Source organism: Puma concolor, chromosome B3 (genome assembly GCF_028749965.1).
Source record: "Puma concolor isolate L17-30 chromosome B3, mPumCon1.1.hap2, whole genome shotgun sequence".
Lineage (NCBI taxonomy): Eukaryota > Metazoa > Chordata > Mammalia > Carnivora > Felidae > Puma > Puma concolor.
The window spans coordinates 102672804-102693584 of record NC_141672.1 but is presented as its reverse complement, the minus strand read 5'-3'; the positions used below and the strand labels follow the sequence as shown (position 1 = coordinate 102693584).

Sequence of the window (20781 nt, the reverse complement as noted above, 5' to 3'; positions counted from 1 at the left end):
CAGATTGGGCACCAGACCCTGAACGTTGAGGAAGGAACAGCCATGGAGCTGTATCTGGCTCAGTAGATGCCAACAAATATCAGCTGAATGAATGACTGTTTGTTAATTAAATTGTGGAATATCCTTGAACAATACTTAGAGGTAAACAGTTTTGTGCTCTTGAGATAAACTGACCCAGAAATATAGCCATGGTAGCCAGAGTTCTGTTGTGTGTCCACTGACTAACAGTTGGTACTCTCTGGAACTCTCCGCAAAGCCTAAAGAATACAGAACCTTCAGGGGTCGCCCATGGTTGGAGCATCAGGGTTTTCTAATATTCATTTTCTCTACTTAGCTATACATAATAACTGGCTTAAACCCACGGCTCTTAGAGAAACTGGCAACTCACTTTGAGAAAAGGTGAATGAAGTGAACACAGTGACTGAGGCTTAGGAGATCATATGGGGATAAGCATCGGGTAAGAGATGGGAACCCTCAGTGAGGCTGGACCTCCACTGACCAGAAGACCAAGCAATTTTCTTATCACCAAGATACTCAGTGGTACATCTTGAAGACAGGAATTGGAAGAGCATGTAACATGATATAGGAATGCATTATAAGAACAAGGTTGGGAGGGAGAGAGGGCTGGCTAAAGGTTGAAAAATAACTGCTTGTTGAGGGATTTTACTGCTACCTACCGTGTATTAAGCAGGTATTATTGATGCCATTTATCAGAAGACTAACCTGAGGCTTCAGTTGGTTCTGAGTGACTTGTTTCAGGGCAGATGCTTGGAAAGAGGCAAGACCGGGCCCCATCTCCCAGCACACTGCAGAATTCTGAGGGAGGCTTGTGTCACTCTCCTGCGCCCGGAGTGGTGGTGTGTCAGGGATGGCTTGGCCCCAGCTAACTCTCAGGAGGAGTAAGGAGGACAGCATTGCACCAGGACTCAGGGGGGAAATATGTGGGGCTAGAGGCTTCACTTTGCTCCTCACATTCTCAGAAAAGCCTGAGAGCACAGGGATGAAACCCTGTGACCACACTGAATGAAGTATGCAAACCACACTGAATGAAGTATGCAATGAAGCCACTGCCCTTTTCAATGCAAGCCGGGGTTTCAGAGAGAAAGTCAGTTTTCTTTCTCTCTTAGCTCAAATGGAAAGGACCTGAAATCACAGGAGACATCTCTAAAGGTCCCTCAACAGCTCTTGACTCTGCTCCCCTCTTCTTCATTATAAGATAAACTGTGCCTGAATTTAATGGAACGTAGGATCCCTAGAAACCCTACGTTGGGAACGTAGAAACCCAATTGTTTGGCATCCCCAGAGTCCATTCTGAGGCAGCCCCTGCATCCCTTACTGACTCAGCAACTGCGCCAGTCAATGTGAACTGTTCCCACCCTCCCTGTCCTCCTGGCACTTTGAAACCATTATCATCTATCCATTCTCTCTCACTTAATAGAGACTGATGCCCAGAGGGGTAAAGGACGCCCACCATCTTGTTTCCAGCAATCCTGCGGTCTCTCCCCTCCCGTCTTTTTCTGTGTTGCTGTCCCAAGTTTATGAAACAACTTCCCTCCTGCTCCTTTCCTTCAGATGACACCAGTTTTTCCTAGTTTCCAACTGGCTAATTTAGTCTCCAGGCTGGAAAGGACCTTAAAGGGGACACATCCCACAATGTCCATCATCTGGTGTTTGAATCTCTGAATCCAAGCTTTCCAGCCCTGGAGGTTACCCAGAAAGGCCTACCACTAGACAGGCCTAATGACTGTTGTCCTGTGACAAAAGGGTCTATATTTAGCCCAGCCCCAATTGCTAGAAGAGTCTTCCTTTTATTGAATATAACTTGATCTCACCATAATTTCATTCATGTAGGGATTAAATATTTTATAATTAGTATATAAATACTGGTGTACAAATTTCACATACTTAATATATAAGTATAGTAATAAATATTTATTGAGTACCTGCTATGTACTAATTTCCACCAAATCTCCATGGAGGGTATACACACCAAGTCTAAGTTTTTTTGCACTTGACACTCCCTCAAATCTTTGAAAGCTACTGGTACATGATGATCACATACATCCTCCCCAGCTCCTGCACGCACACCTTCTCTAGAGCAAACATCCCTACTCTCCACTCATTGCTGTGTGACCTTTTTGGATCCTCTGTTTCAGTAGTATGTCCTCTTGAAGTGTGACATTTGGATGAGTCTGATACTCCAAGTATGGAAATAGAGTAAGACCCTAAACTACTTCATTTGAATACAATCCTTCCATCTTTTCAGCTTATGATAACATTCCTTTTTATGGCAGCTACATCTCTCTGTGTCTTTTCCACCAAAACTTTTCTTATCATCGCAGCTCACTTAGACTCTCTGTTCCAAATTACTAATGTGACTCCTACAGTCCAGTTTCCCATCTAATTATCCTCAGTTTTGCAATGTTCCTCTTGTTCTTAAGTGATCGTTTTGTTTTTCACTAGATTCTAAATTCCTGAGCAGAGACTGTTTACATTTTCCTCATATTATTCATTTTATTCTTACAAGTAATTTGATAAGTACTACTACTATCCCCACTTTACAAATGAAAACCTGAGACCCTGAAAGTTCAGTAGTTTAGCTAAGGCTACTCAGGGAGTTGGGGCAGAACTGTTATTTTAAGTCAGGTACTCAGACTCCAAATCTTGGATCTTTACAACTCCTGTTTACTTGTCAGTCCCTCCAGCTCCAACACAGGGCTGAGTATATAGAAAGTGCTCAAGAGGGGCGCCTGGGTGGCGCAGTCGGTTAAGCCTCCGACTGCAGCCAGGTCACGATCTCGCGGTCCGGGAGTTGGAGCCCCGCGTCAGGCTCTGGGCTGATGGCTCAGAGCCTGGAGCCTGTTTCCGATTCTGTGTCTCCCTCTCTCTCTCTGCCCCTCCCCCGTTCATGCTCTGTCTCTCTCTGTCCCCAAAATAAATAAACGTTGAAAAAAAAAATTTAAAAAAAGAAAGTGCTCAAGAAAGACTTGTTGCCTATTTGGTTTATTGATAAAAGTGGGAAGGAAAAAGGCTCAGGACATGAGGGCATAGTTTCTTTCATCTATCTTAAATGGAGGTGGACAGAGTTGGCAAACTGGAAGATTCATTTTATACACATGCTCACTCTTCCCTGTCCCACCGTATAAATCCTGATCACAAGAGAACAACTTAGAGTTGCTGGAGATGTCCTCTCTCCCCTTTTTCCTCCCTCCCTCCCTCCCTCCTGTTCTCCTCCTACCTTCCTTCCTTCCTTCCTTCCTTCCTTCCTTCCTTCCTTCCTTCCTTCCTACCAGGTTGACCAGCAACCTTCCTGGGATACAGTAAGGGAGGAAGAGACTATCAGGTTGTTAATGTTGATCCTCCAACAAATAGACTGGAATAACTGTTCATTTGGCTACATCATAGATGGTGGGTGCAGCTTGTTTAAATGCCAATAAGGTGGAGACACTTCTAGCTACCTTGAGAGTTTAGATAAACCTGTGCATATGAGGAGACACAGAGGATCAGTGATACTCTAGGCTCAACTACCACACTTCACAGTCCTTGAATTGAGATAGAAAGGTCTTTTCTTATGGCCTCCCCATTCAGATCATAAAAGAGACTGTAATCCTGAAACAAACCCTATTTGCTCCTTTAGGGGTTGAAATGTCTAGTCATCTGCTCTCTTCTGGACCTCAACCAAAGTGAAATAAGTGTATGTATTAAAGAGGAACCAGAAAACTTTTTTAGTAGTGTCAACTTTGGTAAAGGAAAAAACTTGTTAACAAAAAGCTTGGGTTATGCCTAATGACCTCTGACTTTGGAAACACAGCCTTTCCTTTCTGCTAGCCTATAATGCAACTATGATTTCCCCTTACTAGATCATATATTTTCACCAGAGTTAGATCTTTGTTAAATGTACACTTACTTGGTCTGCAAATGCATTTGTCAGGGACAGATATGGAGCTGGGTATGTCGCAAAAATGTGTGCTGTTGCATTTTCTCCCACGATGAGCAATTTTCCACCAGCAAAGGACATAAGTCCATCTACGGAAGACAGAGCTCTGGAACATTAGTGTCCTCCTGGCAAAGCTGAGTGCAGCCTATGTCCTGTTTGTGCTAAATAGCTACAATCACTCAGGTTCAGCTTGGCAGATCCACACTGTTTGCCACTCCTCACTTCATAGCGTGGTAGTTTTATGGTTTTTTTTTTTTTAAGTTTATTTATTTTGAGGGGTGGGGGAGGCATGGAGAGAGAGAGAGTGGGAGATAATCCTGAGCAGGCTCTGCACCATCAGCGCAGAACTCAACACGGGGCCCAAATCCACAAACTGTGAGATCATGACCTGAGCCGAAATCAAGAGTCAGGCACTTAAAAGACTGAACCAACCAGGAGCCCCCATAGCATGGTAGTTTTAGAGATGTCCAAAGAAATTCCAGGATACCAGGTCAAAGATGGAAAGCCCTGGTTGCCCTCTATGGTTCACTCCAAACTTGAGCCAAATCCTTAGCCATTGGATCTGGGGAACTAATATTCTCTGGGGGAAATTCTTGGAATTTTTGATATCAACCAAATGCCAAAGTGGAGCTTTGATGTACTGTAGGCAAAACTCATAATTCCCAGAGGGTTCTCAGTAACCCCCAATATGAGTCCAGAAATTGGGGGTGTGCTGTGGTACAGTGAAGATGCCCTCAGAACAAGGGAGACAGCAGTCCTCGACACAGCCAGCGCTGGCCCCAGTCCCTCCTGCCACAGCAGCTGGCTCTCCAAGTTTCTGATCTGGGCTGCGTTTCTCTGTCATTCCTCTTAGGCTCTCTTTCTCAGAAAGACACTCTGTGGGAAGAAGCCTTCTTCCACGTTGTATTTCTCTAAGGCATGGTTTCATAAATTCTAGTTCCTAAGGGCTTCAATTCAAGAGTCATAATGTAGGAGACTTAACTTGGGTTAGACAGAAGGAACTATTTTAACAGTTAATTTCATACAATCTCAAGATTTTTTAGTTTGAAGAGTCTTAGAAGTCAATTCTCTCATTTTCCAGAGAAGGAAACTGAAACAACAAAGTCAGATGACTTACTTAAGTCACACAGCTATTTACTCACACAGCACAGTCTGGGGCTTCAATCGTCAGGGCTGTGTTTTCACCCCAAGACTGTTGCAGAACAGAAATCCTGGTTGTTGGACGGAATGGAGAAGAGATCCCCACCTAGCCTATTCTCAACAATGCCTCTTCCTTCAAAGACTTTGTTCCAGATTCTTTCTCTAAATACTTACTCATCATATCCTTTGCTACCTACCAGTCAACACCTCCTCTCCCAGCCAACTCAGAGAAAGCTTGCGGAGAAGCCACTGGCTTATTGCTTATTTTGTGCATGTTCACATTGTGGTACTGATTGGATCTAAAAATAGACTTCAAGTTCTGCCCTCCATTTAAGCTTGTGACCATTTTCTTAAACAGGCTTCATGAATTTGTCCTAATGATAATGTTGGTCCCATTATTTAGAACCTAGAATTCTTAGAACTGCCTGTCAACTGCGGAACATGTTCTGCTCTTGCCTTATCTTATCTCTTCCTACCAAGTAATTCTGACTTTAAAATCATGGCCAGCTGTCCTACTCACCATAGTAAATGCCAAAGAGGGCTGCAGCTCCTACAAAGGCTCCCAAAAACTGGGCTCCCACATAAAAAGGAAATTTGAACCATTTCATCCGTCCAAAGAGACACATTGCAAAAGACACAGCTGGGTTGATGTGGCCACCTACAAGAAAGATAAGATGATTAGGGATGTCAGCAGCAGGCCAGGGAGAATTATTATGAAGAAAGCCTTATCTAGAGATCCCAGGCAGAATTCAGTCTTCTAGGTAGAGAACTGTATGTGAAGAGACAGAGACTTAAGCATTTGTGAGTGTAAGTATGTGTGTAAGTGTGTGTGTTTGTGTTTGAGTGGGGAGGAAATGGGAACTAGTAACCTGCAAGTGTCATTAGACACTGTTTAGAGAGTTAAGCTTTCTGAAAAGGGAGTCAGATATAGAAAGAAACTTGGACTCACGAGGCTTACTTTCTGTCTATATCTATCATCAATTTACCATCTAGCCATCATCCATCCACTGGGCTTTATCTATCTATAAAACAGTAACCTCAAAGAGATTGATATAAACTGATAACTTCAATATATTTTTAAGTCAATATATTTATACAATATATTGTTTAAGGTTTAAATCTGCATCTGGTAATTCCTTGGTCCACATCCAGAAGGTCTAAAACAATCTTAAGTTGGAAAAGAGATGTCTAAGGGGAAATGAACCCTCATAAGCACTCTGAGACAGAGACCTCATTCTTCACCTTGGCCTTCACACTTTCATTAAAGGCACATAGCAAGAGTTCAAAATATGAAAGCTGAATAAATAAATAGAGCATTTTATTCAGGTAGCTCAGACTGCAAAAGTACTGAGAGGGAAAGTTGTTTGGGAATTCGAGAGGGTGTGTTCAGGATGGTGCCTTGCAAAGCAACAGGTGATTTCTCCTGGCAGAGATGAGCGCACAGCCTGGAATACTGCTGGACAAAGCAGAGCGGTGTAGTGGAAAGAACATGAGTGCGAGGCACAGAGAGTGCCGCCCTCAAGTCTTGGCTCTGCCAAGGTTGTTGTAACGATCAGATGATTCATATGAAGAGCCCGGGGTGGAACTGGAGCCCACCAGGCCCAAGACGGAAGTCTTATGCGAGCAGATTGAACCCTTTCAAGGTGCTGTTCTGGGCAAGTGACCCCCTTTCCCGCACTCAGAGACCATTCTGTGATAGAGGCAACCTTAATATTTTATTTGTCATCACGCAAAGCTCTTTTGTTTTTCAAGAATTTATACTGCTTATAGAATGCTACATCAAAAACAACCACCATAGCCTAGGTAACAGTAGGCAGTGTGAACACTGTCACGGGGGACGTTGCAAAATTAATGGAGGAGTTGTGAGTTCCGATTGGCCAGATTTGAATGGCAGACCACTGGCATGTTCACAAGGAAGCAGGGTGTGGTAACTTCCTTCCAGTGAGGTAATGTTTTCTATTTCAAAACCAGATGTCGTTTGACTTCACCAGTCTGTGACCACAAATGAGATCTTATTTATATTTATGCCCAGTGCACATTGGTTATTTTTGGAATCCTCAAAGAGGGCCTCATATGTGCCCGCAAACCAGTATGTTAGCTGTAGCCACATGAGAAAGTCATCTCCCCCACAGTCTTCCTATCCTAGTCCCGTGGCTGCTGAAACAACCAATACGGGTGTCTGTGTGGATGTCAGTGGTAGGCTGGTGTGTTGTCCCTGCACCTTCCCACCAGTGGGAATGCACCAGTCTTCAAGGAGCCTCTCCAGAGATGGGGAGATGAGCTTCCTTTCCAACCCAATGCCATCTTGTATTAACCGGGCTTAGAAACTGCTGTACTTGTATTTTGGGGTCTCACAGGCTCTCGTGAACAACTTGGTCAGCTCTTAACCCTCACCCAGAAACAGCCTCTAGTGGAAACAGTCCCATCAGCTCTGGTTCTCACCCCTCTGGCCACAGGGGCTTAACCCAGGTCTAGGGGCCAGATGGGAAGACTTCACACCATCCCTCACCCTCTCTTCCTCTTCTTGCCGGTCTCTGTCCCTTTTTTTCCTATGGTGACCGCCCAAATCCCTGAGTATATCAATGGATACAAACAGACATGGGCTGCAGTGGTGATGAAAGCAATTTCTTACACTCCTAGGGCCTGGGGTCAATTTTTCTAAATAAATAGAATTCAATTCAGGGTGTTATGCAGGTGAAATATTCCCAAACCGTGTCACTACCTAAAAAACAGCTGAGAATGCACTCATGTTTATATCCCACGGTTTGTGGAAACCACACTTGTTGTGTGAACATAGGAGGGCCTTGGGGGGCAGCAGTGGAGCCTCCTGCATGCTTGTTTTAAGCCACAACTGTGATCTGTGCCTGCTGTCAAGGCCTGCACTGTAATTTGGCCTTGGCGCAGTCAGGATGGTCCCCTGTGTACTCTTGTGCTTAGGTAGGCAGTGCAGCCCTGGGATCACAGCAAAGGCTTGACGAGAGAGTGAACATAAACACTGCTCATGCCAAACAAATCACACATACAGGCATCTCTAGCCTGGACCACCCCAGGATCTGAGTCCATGTGCTATGGTAAGGGTGCCAGCCAGCAAATGACCGTTCCAGGTGCCCAGCCCAAGGAGGCTCCCCCGGGGTCTAGGCAACCATTCTTCAGGGCTCCAATGGCAGTATCTGTCACCAGGCCAGCTGGCCAGCATGGTTGTCTGGCAGGCCTGCTCTGCCCAAAGGCCCTGCTTATAACGCCCTTCCCATAATAGACCACTGTGAATATTGTGTGACTGTGGGGACATGAGGTTTGCTGTCACGTAGACCTGCGTCAAATCTTTGCTCTGCTCTTTGCCAGTTGTGCGACTCCAGCAATTTATTTAATATCTTGGCGCTCCACTTTTCTTGGTGGGATGTAGACAGCAATGCCTGCCTCAGAGGGCTGCTTTAGAGAAAAGAGATAAAGTATGGACAGCCCCAGGATAGCACCCAACACGTGGTGTTTCCCTTTCTTCCTTTATCCCCAGTGGTCCTGGCTTAGTGTTCTGACAAGGATTCTGAAAGATTCTGAGTGCCTTTGAGAACTGGATCATTTCCACAGTGCTCTCCTAAGTCCCCAGACTGCGTTAAATATCATCATTTCATTTTGCTTCTCAGAACATTGTGAGTGGCTTCTAATCAGGGCAGAATTAGCCCATGATCTGCTTGATGAGGCCTGCACTTGCATGACAGCACCAGTCATTTTGCAAGTGGCATAGACTTTTTCATTGCTGTGGGTAAAGGTCCAGGGATTTTTCTCTCTTGGAGTGATCTTCACTGGGCTCGGCATGGGGTATCCAAGAACAGCTTCCAGGCATGGGGTAGAGAAGTTAAAAGATCATATTGATGGATGAAGAATACAATATAGTGACTAGATTTAGGGGTCAGCTAGTTCTGAATCCTAACCCCATCTCTGTCTCTTGCTAAATGTTGCCTTTGCACAAGTCACTTACCGTTTGCTGTCCCCTTTGATTTTAACATCTATAAAAATAGAACCAAATACATATTCTTTCAGGGTTGTGGAGATCCAAATAAATTGAGGTATGTAAAGCATCCAACACTGGGCTAGCACACTGGAATGGTTGAATTAACAGCAGCTATTATTATTTCTATTACTTACCAGAGACACCTCCAGTCACATAAATGGCCATTACAACTGCCATTGCAAATCCAACATTGATAGTGACAATACCTCCCAAGTGTCCACGACTGAGGATAGCTTGGGCAACAGAGCCACATCCAAGGACCTGGAATGAGAGGAAGCTTCATAAGTGGGGATGGCCACTGTCAAAGACAATGGAAAGCCACAGGAACAAGAAAGATGTTTTAAGCAAACACGTAGATTGGGCTGCCTCAGGCTTCATGCAAATCAAATCATAATAATCCCCCTGTGCACAGAGAGCAAAATGGTGGTTCTGAAGCTGTATCTGGCTTACAGATGAGGTTTCTGGGCCTGCAGCATTAACATTTTCCCCATACTTGTAAATCGGGTAATTTCACACCACGATCCAGGGTTCTGCTCTTAGTTTAAATCAAACTTTTTATTTGAGGCAGTTGTAGATTCCCTTGAGGTTATAAGAAATAACACAGAAAGATCCCATGTACTTTTTACCACTGGTTCCTTTTCATCAATCAGAAGATCTAGCAACCACAGGGAAATAATTTCCTGGAGCAGGGCAGCAGCTGGTCACTCCCTTTAAATTAATGTTTATTTTTGAGAGAGAGAGCATAAGTAGGGGAGGGGCAGAGAGAGGGGAGGCTGCTCACTCCCTTTAAACAGAGCTTGTATGCTCCCAAGCGGCTCACTCACTTCACTCCACTCACAGAGGTCTCCTTCCTGGCCCCTATAGGAGAGCTGGCAATCCCTGCTCTAGAAGTTCCCAGTGTAAGCCATCTCAGGCTCACAGTCATATGCACATCTGACAAATGGAAAGGCCATTTGTGCCATGTACAAAGCCATGGGAAAGGGCATCTAATGTGCAAGAAAACAAAGGAAAAGTGGCAGGGGGATAGCATTGGCAATCTAGCTCTTCTCATCCCCATGTCTTTTCTCCCTGATGAGGCTGTACTTTCTTAGGGAGCCGGGCTGCCAAACTTACTGCTTCTTGCATTCCCTCTGGCACCAAGCACAGAGCTGTGCTTATAGGAAGCACTCTGCAAACAGTTATACAGTAAAGATGAAGTAGGATCTTCCATAGTCTTCAGCTGTAGAGGGTATTTTGGAGAATGGGATAAGTATTCAGAAATGTCTGGAACAAATATATAATGGTACATCTACTCAGCAGAGTACTATCCAGCTGTATCACAGAATGAAGCAGATCAGTGTGTACGGAAAGATTCCCAATATATACTATTAACTTTTTTTCATGTTTATTTATTTTTGAGAGAGGAGAGAAAGTACAAGCAGGGGAGGGACAGAGGATTTGAAGCAGGCCCTGCACTGACAGCAGCGAGCCCAACACAGGGCTCATACTCATAAATCATGAGATCGTGACATGAGTCACGCTCAACCAACTGAGCCATGCAGGCACCCCTATATTAATAACTTTTAAGAAAAGATATAGAGCAGTGTTAAAGCACACTGCCAATCGTATTCAAAATATATTACATTAAAACCTTGGATTGTGAGTAACTTGTTCTGCAAGTGTTCCACAAGTGAACAAACATTTCTAATAAATTTTAAGTTGATAAATGAGTGATGTCTTGCAATACGAGTAGTATGTGATGCCTAACATCACATGATCACAACGAAGTTAATGATTCTCTCTCTCTCTCTCTCTCTCTCTCTCTCTCTCTCTCTCTCTCAGTGAGATTGTGGATGATTGTTTCTCATGCTCAGATGCTCGGTCTCAGGCTGCAGTGTTTGGCAGTTATCACTGATTTTTCAGAATGTTAGAAAGTGCCCACAACTGACACTAGTGTATTTTTTGTCACTTCAGAGCACCGATGGACAGTCCTCTGCTTTTCCAAACAAAGTAAGCTTAGGAAAGAATGCTTTGCTTCATTCTAGGTCAGACCGCCTGCAGATAGAGACCCCTTCTTCTGCTGCCTTATTGACAATTACATTAAGTACAGTATATGACAAAAGTTTATTAATATTGTACTATAGTCAACATCCATATGAGCATATACAATGGCCCCCATGCAGAAAAAATTCCATTGAGTCAGTAGATAGCAGTGATTCCATAAGGGATTGTGAAAGTCGTCCTACACAATAACCCTTCTCTCTCTTGTCTCCCTCACACCAGCCACAAAGGTTTTCAAAGGCAAGTAAAAAACAATTTTTTTATTTTCTTTAGTATTTTGTATTATATTACAGGACTGTAATCATTTCTACATGAATATTTTTGAGTTGTGGAATGAATCATCTGAGTTTCCATTATTTCTTAAGGGAAAATTTGCTTTGATATACAAGGGCTTTGCATTACAAGCATGTTTTTGGAACTAATTATACTTGCAAACCAAGGTTTTACTGTGTATGTATTTCTTTCTACATTCATGAGCCATCTCTATGAACACAGATCAGGAGATGGTACTGGATTCCATGGGGGGAGCTAAATGGCCAGTGCAGATACTGGGAGAGCAATTTTCATTGCATACTTTTTTTTTTTTAACCATGTGTTTTAGTTTGTTTGTACCTCTATAACAAAATACCACAGAATGGGTGGCTTATAAACAACAGGCACTTATTTCTCACAGTTCTGGAGGCTGGAAGTTCAAGATCAGGATGCCAATATGGTCAGGTGAAAGCCCTATTCTGGGTTGCAGACTTCTCTGTTGTATCCTGCAGAGCAGAAGGGACTGAGCAAGTTCTCATAAGTCTTTTAAAAGGGCACTAATCCCATTCATGAGAGCTCCATCCTTGTGATCTAATCACCTCCCAAAGGCCCTACCTCTAATACCATCACTGTGGGCATTAGGTTTTTAGCAAATGAATTTGGCAGTGGGGGGAGGGGGACACAAATATTTGTAGCATCATGCATTTCCTAATTTTTAAAAAATGAGTCCTATATTTTCACTGAACAATTAAAACCATTTAATCACGGTCCATTAAGGAAACATTTGATGAGGGAGTGTTACTGGGAAAGACAGATTAGTTACATGTAAGTCTGTTAGAAAAGCAACAAGACAATAAATGGCCATCAGCCATCCTCATGCTGTGGTTTAAACAGCTGGTATGCTCCTGGAGGAATAAGTTCTGGACTGCAGGGTCATTAAATCATTGCTCTTTATATTTTGAATTGGCCAAACTTTTTCTAGAATACATGGCTCAGCTTGGGTTTCATAATGAAGCAACAACTTCAAGAAGGACTCAGCATCAAGTAAGGAATATTATTTAAGGACACGTGAGGAAAGGTTTCAGAAATAAATATGCTCAAGGAAAAAAGAGATTAAACATGTGAATGCCTCTTATCAGGAAGATAATAACCAGCCACTATGTGTCTCTTCACAAAAGGATGAGAAGAGAAGTGTGAACCTGAAGTAGGAGAGGTAGCACATAAACAATTTCTTGACAGTGATGGATTAATTCTAAACCGCTCCCCCAGGGTGCATTTGTGAGGTCTTTCATAGAAATATAATATACAAACAATAATTTCATACATATAGAATGATTTTGTTTTACTCCTCCCTGAAGGCAGAGAAATTATCTTGATGGTCTTTCAATAGCCTCTGTAATCCCCAATTCTAAGACATATTGACTCACCTTAGTTCTAACTGCTGGATGGTAGGGTTAAGTAGGTGGCTTGATATCTTGAGGGACGCCCTTGGGCTACCCATCACACATGCACTGGCTTGGCTCCAGACCCTGCACTGAATCCTAAGTGAGGTTGTAATGGGAGCATGTTCCCCTTTCCTTATTCAAAAACATCCCCTGGGTCCATTTCATAGCCTATCAATTTCACTTAGACTTGCCCTATTTTTTTCCCAGAATCTCTATCTATTATAATAACTCTCTGAATTAAAACCACCACCACATTGGTGTCTTTCTTTTTAATTTAAACTGAATTAACTGCCCTGTGCACAACTTCCAAAGTAACTGGCATTTTGGCAGCATCTTCAGAAAACAAGAATAAAAGTTTACTGACAACTGCCATGACTTGATTTAGACAATGAGGTGTAATGAGACACATCCGGACACAGGCCAGTCCTGAAATATTACTGCTTTCCATATAAGCATCTTCCTGCTTTTATGGTCTGATGCGCGTGCACTCGTGCTAGTCTAGAGGGGACAGAAAAGTTTTAAATGGCCTGAGTGGATTCAGGGAGGCCTCTGCCCTGTCAAATTTCATAATGATTAATACTCTCCTTTTCCACCCCAGATGCTGAAATGGTTTTTTTGTTCTTTCCTCGGGAGGATAATCGATGCTGTGTGCTGTGGGAAAGGAAGGAGGACAAATGAACAGTGTGGGGACTTCCCTGACCATCAGAAATTGCCACTCAGATTTCAGCCCAGATTTACATCATTGCTTTTAAATTTTAAAATACATTTATTATAGTCTCAGAGGCAATGAGGAAGTCAGGCAACTACCCTCTAGTATCACCCCTTGCCTGCCTCGTCCCACCTGAATTTACTGCACAGGGAAGCAGTCCTTGGATATCCTAATGTATCGCGGCCTGATTGCTAGGGAACTGGTCACCCACTCTGGTTTCCTTCTTCTGTGTGCCCAGTGTAGTTTTTTTCCTTCCAAAATGAAAGAACTTTCCTTCATGGTATTACTGAGAAATTTTTCAAACCAACACCCTGCCCTAACCTTTGAAAAGCCTGTCCTACCATTCTCCTTCTTAGATACAGAGGAAGCCTATTATCATATCCACTTTGTCTCAGTTTTCTGGTCTCCCTATCTGGAAAGCTGTTTTGGACCCATTACCCATTCATATCTCACCACACCTAACCTTTGTTCTTTGAAATTCAATCGTACTGTCCATACTATACAATTAGTGCTTAGTTGTTTTCCAAATGCCGGACTTTGGTTTCCTTATCTAGAAAACAATTTCTAAGATTCCTTTCCATACCCACAGCAAACACTAGGCTGGTTTATTTTGTTTTATTGTTTCCTTAGGTGTTGTGTTTCCCACGCCCACCATCCCCTCCTTGTATGTGGAGGCCATGTACAGACCTTCAAGTTCTGTTCCACCTTCTTGTCAGGATCTAGCAACTGCTCAGTCTAAATGCCTTCTCCAGGAGGGTTAGAGAACTCACAAAAGCATGTAGAGGAGGAAAGGTATTACAAGTCATGGATCTGGTCCTCACTGTGTCCTTCGCTGTGCCCCCAAAGCTCCTCATTCATCTCTCATTCATATTCTCCCAATAGCTTCACCAAGCTTTCTCTTCTCTCGTCTGCCAATCCACCAACCTCCTTTCTGCAAATACCACCACCTTCTACTTACTCCGTGCCTGTAAGTTGCCTTGAAGCTCAATGACAATGTAGAATATCACATTTGTGTTCATTATCCAGCACTATGTAACTACCCCTGAACTTAGTGGCTTAAAATGACAACATTTATTTTGCTTGTGAGTCTGCAGTTTGGGCAAGGTTGGTCAGGGCATTTCAACTCTGTTCCGTTTGGTGTCAAGTATGATGGTTCAAAGTTGATAGGATTATAATTATCTAAAGGCTAACACATTCACGTGTTTAGTGGTTGATATTGGCTCTCAGCTGATGCCTTAGCTGGAGCATTGGCCCAAACACCTACAAATGGCCTCTCCATGTGGACTGGCTTCTTTACAACATGGTGGCTCGGTTCCAAGTGTGAGCACCATAGTCTCCAGAGCCTGGGGTCTTAAACCCTGCATGATGCTCTCTCCTCAGCCTTAGCACCATGCTGGTTCTGAACTCAATGGCACACATACTGGATCTTATATAGGCATTTCACCAACAACATCCTAAACAGGTATTCATCTGGTCCATGTTGGATTACTGTGAGGCATAGGGAGCTCATTATCACATCAGGCAGTTTGTGCTATATATTTTTTCATTGTTCCATTGGCTGGGGAGTCCTTCCTTATATGAAGTTGGAATCCTCTCTCCTGTAATTTCTGTCTATTAGCTCTAGGCCCATTCTTGGGACTATAAAGAATAAACTTCTTTCACATACCGGGCTTCTAATAAATGGAGGGAGCCTAAGGTCCTCTCTAAGTTCTCTTTCCTGGATGCCTGTCCCTTCATTTTTGATTCCTGAGAGTCAGATTCCCAGTGAGTCTCACCTGGTTCAGCTCTGGGTTGTCAGCATTCCTCTTAAAACACAGGGCCCAGAAATGGACACAGTCCTCCCTTACTCGTGTGTCATGTTCTGACATGGTAATTTATCCTATACCCTCTGCTCATTGCTTCTACTGCCATCTAGTGGGACACTCAGGCACAGGATGTACTTGAACTGTTCACGTATCTATGCCTGATTTTCCCAATTTTATAAGGTATACAAGATCATGTGTTAAACTTCTTTGTCTCTGTAACAGCATCTAGAATATTGGAGGTAATTAAATAAACAGATTTTAGCTGCTGTTTCCAGGTACGACTGTCGGTGTCTGTGTAAATGAGCATGTCAATTCTCAGTCTCAGCTTGATTATCTATTAAAACGTAATAATAATACTAGCCAGGCTTGTTTCATAGGATTGTTTAGTAAAGGTGCAAATGGGATAACAACAATGAAAGCATTATTTAAATGACAAAAGGCAATGACAAGTGCAGGATATTATTGCTTTTAATATAAACTAAAAAAGAAAACCCCCATTTTGGGTGAGTAAGTTAAGACAAACGGACTCATGAACTTAACCACTGACTCACTGATGGGTAATAAAACCAGGGAGAAACACATCTATGACATGTATTACAAATAGTTGCTGTTTCATTCCTAGTAGTGGGATAAATTTGCGGAAGAGAGAAAGTGGGAAGCTGACAAGAGCTTCACATTATTTTGCCTATTTATGATTCCTCTCCAAAGATGGGTCCTTTCATATTTGGTGGGGTTTTAGTGCTTTTGGTAGGAAAGCAACACAGAAAGGGGAGAGGGTAAATACTGTTGTTATTATCAGGCACCACATGTGGCAGGAGTGGGAGAAAGAATTTCAGTGGAAAAGCAAGAAGGACATTTGAAAGGCAGTTGGACTGGTGACCAGTCATTCTCAATCACCCAGGCCAAACATTCTGGAATCATTTATATTCCCTCCTCTTCTCTCCCTTTGCCATTCATAGGCAATCATTCTCAAATTTTCTGAGTCTTCTTCTGCAGCCCCCAGCCAGTGTCCTCACCCCCAGTGTCTCCCCACTCAGTGACCATGCCAGATGAAGCACAACTTATATGCCATTACTCAGGAAGTAGCAGCACAAACACGTCCACCTGGTCCTCAGGGCCCTCTGGTGCCTTGCCTCGTGACTCATCCACTTTCTGCCCGGTATTCTTCAGCATAAATCTGCATCAGCCAGGCTGCAGTCCCAGTCACTTGAGTCCTTTGAGCTCATGACACTCATTCCCACCCTGTACACCTGCTCATGCTATACCTTCCAGCAAAATGTCCCTTCTCTTCACTTTCCCCAGCCAAACCCAATCTATTCTTAACACTGAACTAAAATCCTACCTCCTCTGTGGGGTTTTTCTTTGACAGCTTCAGCCTGCAGAGGCCTCTTCTGCTTCTTCTACTATGTCTTTACAATGTCATTTCATTATATTCCACCTTGCCTTGTGTCACCCCACCAAGACTGTAGCGTCTGCCACAGCAGCTCAAACAATATCTGATGTAATACATTAAAATGTCTAAACATAAGCAGGGAAAATAAGACCCTGTGTAAATGTCTTTTCAAGAGAAACAGTCAATTTCAGGGTGGGATGTGAGAAGTGGGAAGTGTGATTTCTAAGAAATATCAGTTGGGCTGCTGGCAAGTTCCCAACTGAGCCATGACCCCTACGACAAGCTGATTACTGGACACAGATCAAGTTATTATCACAGACAAATGCTGGAGATGAGGAGAAAGGATAATAAGCCTACTATTCTCAAAACTCTTAGGTATCTATTACCTCCTTTACAGTGCCAACCAAGATATTCCCAACACAGTACACAGTGCATGATAGACCCTCAACAAATATTTATTTAGTCAGTATGTAAAACAGAGACTCAATAAACATTTATTTAGTAAGTAGGTAAAAATTGAGCCCTTTCAGAAAAGCAGTCATTAATAAAGGCTAGGGATTCTTTAGCAAAATGTTTACAAATGTTTGCAAATGCTTGCAACATGAGGCCAATGATCACTAGGGAAACTTGTAATTATTATAAGGGGTCTGTGATTCTTTGTGTGCATCAAACATGGTCCAAATAAGGGGGAAAAAAACCATGTCTCATATCTACTTTTTGTAGTTCAGTATTTTCAGAATTAATAGATACTGAAAGAAGAGTTGAAAGGACTGCTTGGGAAATACTGTCATGGACTTTGGAGTTAAGGCTTCATGAAATGCTTACTATCTTTACTCATCCGTTTAGGGTAGCATGGATAAAGAAATATAAACACCAGCTATGATCTATTTGGTGTGTTCTTTGTGCCCGGTTCCATGCTAAGTGCCTTACCTGTATTACTTCATCATTATCAACTTATGTTCACTCTAGGAGAAAAGTACGGTATTATTATCTCCCTTTTATGGATGAAGAAATTGAGGCTGAGAGAGGCCAAGCAATTTCTCTAATGTTACATAATAAAAAATAAAAGAGACAGAACCTGGATTTGATCCCAGGTCTGTCCTAATCGGAGGCCTGTGCTCTTAACCATTACACATTGGGTGGAGTGAGAGGTCATCAGAAGGAACAAATACCCCCGAGAATTGATAGAAATATTCAGGTAGAATGCTGGGCTCCCACAGTGTGGGATCAGGGCACCAGTTTTCCTATCTCATACTGCAAGTGAAGGGCTGTCCGGGAATGCTGAAGACTTGGAGACCCATGATAGCAGCCATCTGTTATCAATGTACCCAGTGCAAACAACTGCATTGTAAACCATATCAGTCCAAGGGGGCTGAAGGCCTGAGGATGATGCTCATTTGGGGACTCTTCTTACAGTTCTTGGGCTCCTGTACCAGGGCACGTGGCGTTTCTGGTGATAACAAACATGGTCACTTTGGTCCGACACTTGTGAATTTTCACCAAAGCTTCTAGTGACCCAGCGAAAAATCCTTTTCAGGCCCATGTCCCTTCTTTCTCAGAGACCAGTGAGATAGGCTGGTGACTAAGTGCAGCTTTTCAGTTTATGCAAAACCTGTTTCACTGATTAACATTTCCTTGCTCTCTTGCTCCTCCTGCATAGGCAACTTCCACTTTTGTCTGTCTTCTTTCCTCTTGGTGTCTCGCAACTTTGTGGTCATCGGGAGAAGGTACACTCATGTGCCCCATGCTGACCAAACCTGCCTGGTACCGGACGTGAGTGGGCTGAGATAATGGTGGGGCAAGGCCTTTATCTGTACTGATGAACCACACCCATGAGCCACATAGATGGCATTGGCCAGCATTCTGGGGACTTATTAGCACTCATATCTGTTCTCAACACTAAGATCCAAGAAGTGAAGCCATTCCCCCACTCTCACCTGCCCCTTTAACCAGACCCAAGAAGTAACCCAAGGGGCCATTGTAAAATGCCCCAACATTTCCCAAGCTCACCTGGCTAGTATTTATTTATTACCATTCTCTTGAAAACTTTTCTAAGAAGGGAATATCCTCCTTTAATTTAGCAATGCCAGTTTGGGACATGTTTGTTACGTCTCACGTGGGAAGCAATCATGTGAGCCAAGAATGTGAGTCATGTATGACTGTTTACATTGTACATTGGTGCAGGTCTTCTTGAAATTTAAGGGAGGAATATATTTTAAATGAAAAATATCCTTCAGTGGAGAATTTGTCATTTAATGTAAATGTTCATAAAACAGAAGTCAGTATTCAAAGAGTATGCCTGTGGCAACATTTCTAATTTAAATGAACTGATTTGTTTACACACACACATATATGTTACAAATACTCTCTTTTGGTCCCCATAATAACTCCAGGGAAGGAAAACTCTGCTGTTTTCTTCTAAAGAAACCCTTGGACAAAGAAATTAAGTAATTTGCCCGAGGCCATACAACTAGTGAAAAGATCTTTTGGAACCTAAAATTAACATTTGTGTCCAAAGGTTGTGTTTCTTCACTTACCCTAAACTGCCCTCAACTGTACCTGAACAAAATAAGTAGTGTGTCCAGATTTGTGCTTTACAAGTCTGTCTTTCAAAAAATGTAATATAGTAAAGTAAGATCCCCAAATCTGCAAGTAGCCCTAATTGTGATCTGGCATTCACTCAGCCATTCCTTCCTCTTGTCATTTATTCCTCCATATATACGTACATTCGGCACATGTGGTGCCTCATGGTAGCAGGGGTGCAAACAAAATTCAGACACAGGTCCTCTAAGAGCTCACAGAGTAGTGGGAGAGGTAAGATAGCTGAGAACCGGTAAGAAAAATATGGATGAAGTATGGTGCTGTTATTTAATATTCTAAGCTTGTTATTTTTTTTTATGTTTATTTATGTTTGAGAGAGAGAGAGAGAGAGAGAGAGACAAAGCGTGAGTGGGGGAAGGGCAGGAGAGGGAGACACAGAATCTAAAGCAGGCTCCAGGCCCTGAGCTGTCAGCACAGAGCCCAAGGGCTCTGACCCACGAATCGCAAGATCATGACCTGAACTGAAGTTGGACTCTCAACCGACTGAGCCACCCAGGCACCCCACTAAGCTTGTTATTAGTAAATGGCTTCAGCATTTATGGCTAGGGAAAGTATACCTGGAAATCTGGTTTTATAGTTTAGTCTTACGACCTAAGTGAGCTATTTTGACATTTCAGTCTCCCCAAATTCTTGAATTATCTGATTAATACCCCAAATTATTGAATCATCATAGTATTTAATAATACTATTAAATCTGAGATGTATTAATATATGCACATAACAGATTGGCCTAATGAGCAACTTGATTAAAATTATTATGAGATCAAGATTTCTCTTCTGGTACTGCCTGAAATAAAAATGGTTTTCACATGATTGCCTCAATCAATTTTGCCAGGTGTTAGGATGAGAAAAGAAAAGGATGACAATCTTGCACTGAGGAATTTGATTTCCAATAACAGGCCTCTTATAAACAGATGATATTGAATAGAAGGCTGAGGCCCTCACAATCTCTCCACTTGCCCTTTTCTGGTGAGAATAGTTTGTAGAGTGTGGTTAAGGACACCTTGAGAGCACAGTCACAAACTGGTGGTCCATGACTGAAGACAGTCTATGAGTGGGATTGACTCAGAGATATGCTTGGCCTACATGGTGATTTTTTTTTTTAATTTTAGAAATTGTTGCTAGTATTTAATCTTATTTTTTAATGGTTATTTATTTGTTTTGGGGGGTGAGGGGCAGAGAGAGAGAATCCAAAGCAGGCTCCATGCCCAGCATGGAACCCAACGCGGGGCTCCATCTCATGAACCATGAGATCATGATATGAGCTGAAATCAAGAGTCTGAGCTTGACCTACTGAGCTACCCAGGCACCCTTGTTGCCAGTATTTAAAAAGAAAAATTACACATAGACCTTTTTTTTTTTTTTCAAACTTGAAAGTCTGATAAAAATCTACCCCATTCCTACTTGGCCACAGTGGAGACAGTCTGGGTGGCAGACGCCTCCTGAGACA

The 20781-nt window shown here is 42.8% G+C and overlaps 1 protein-coding gene across 1 annotated transcript in view; it reads right to left on the bottom strand.

Annotated features, from left to right (window-relative positions):
- Window positions 1-20781, bottom strand: part of AQP9 (aquaporin 9) — a 48472-nt gene that overhangs the window by 8858 nt on the left and 18833 nt on the right. The window contains exons 3-5 of the mRNA XM_025920085.2: window positions 9221-9347; window positions 5598-5735; window positions 3908-4026 (exon numbers count right to left, since the gene is read on the bottom strand). Of these exons, the coding sequence (XP_025775870.1) occupies window positions 3908-4026; window positions 5598-5735; window positions 9221-9347 (384 nt within the window). The remainder of the gene's footprint in view (window positions 1-3907; window positions 4027-5597; window positions 5736-9220; window positions 9348-20781) is intronic.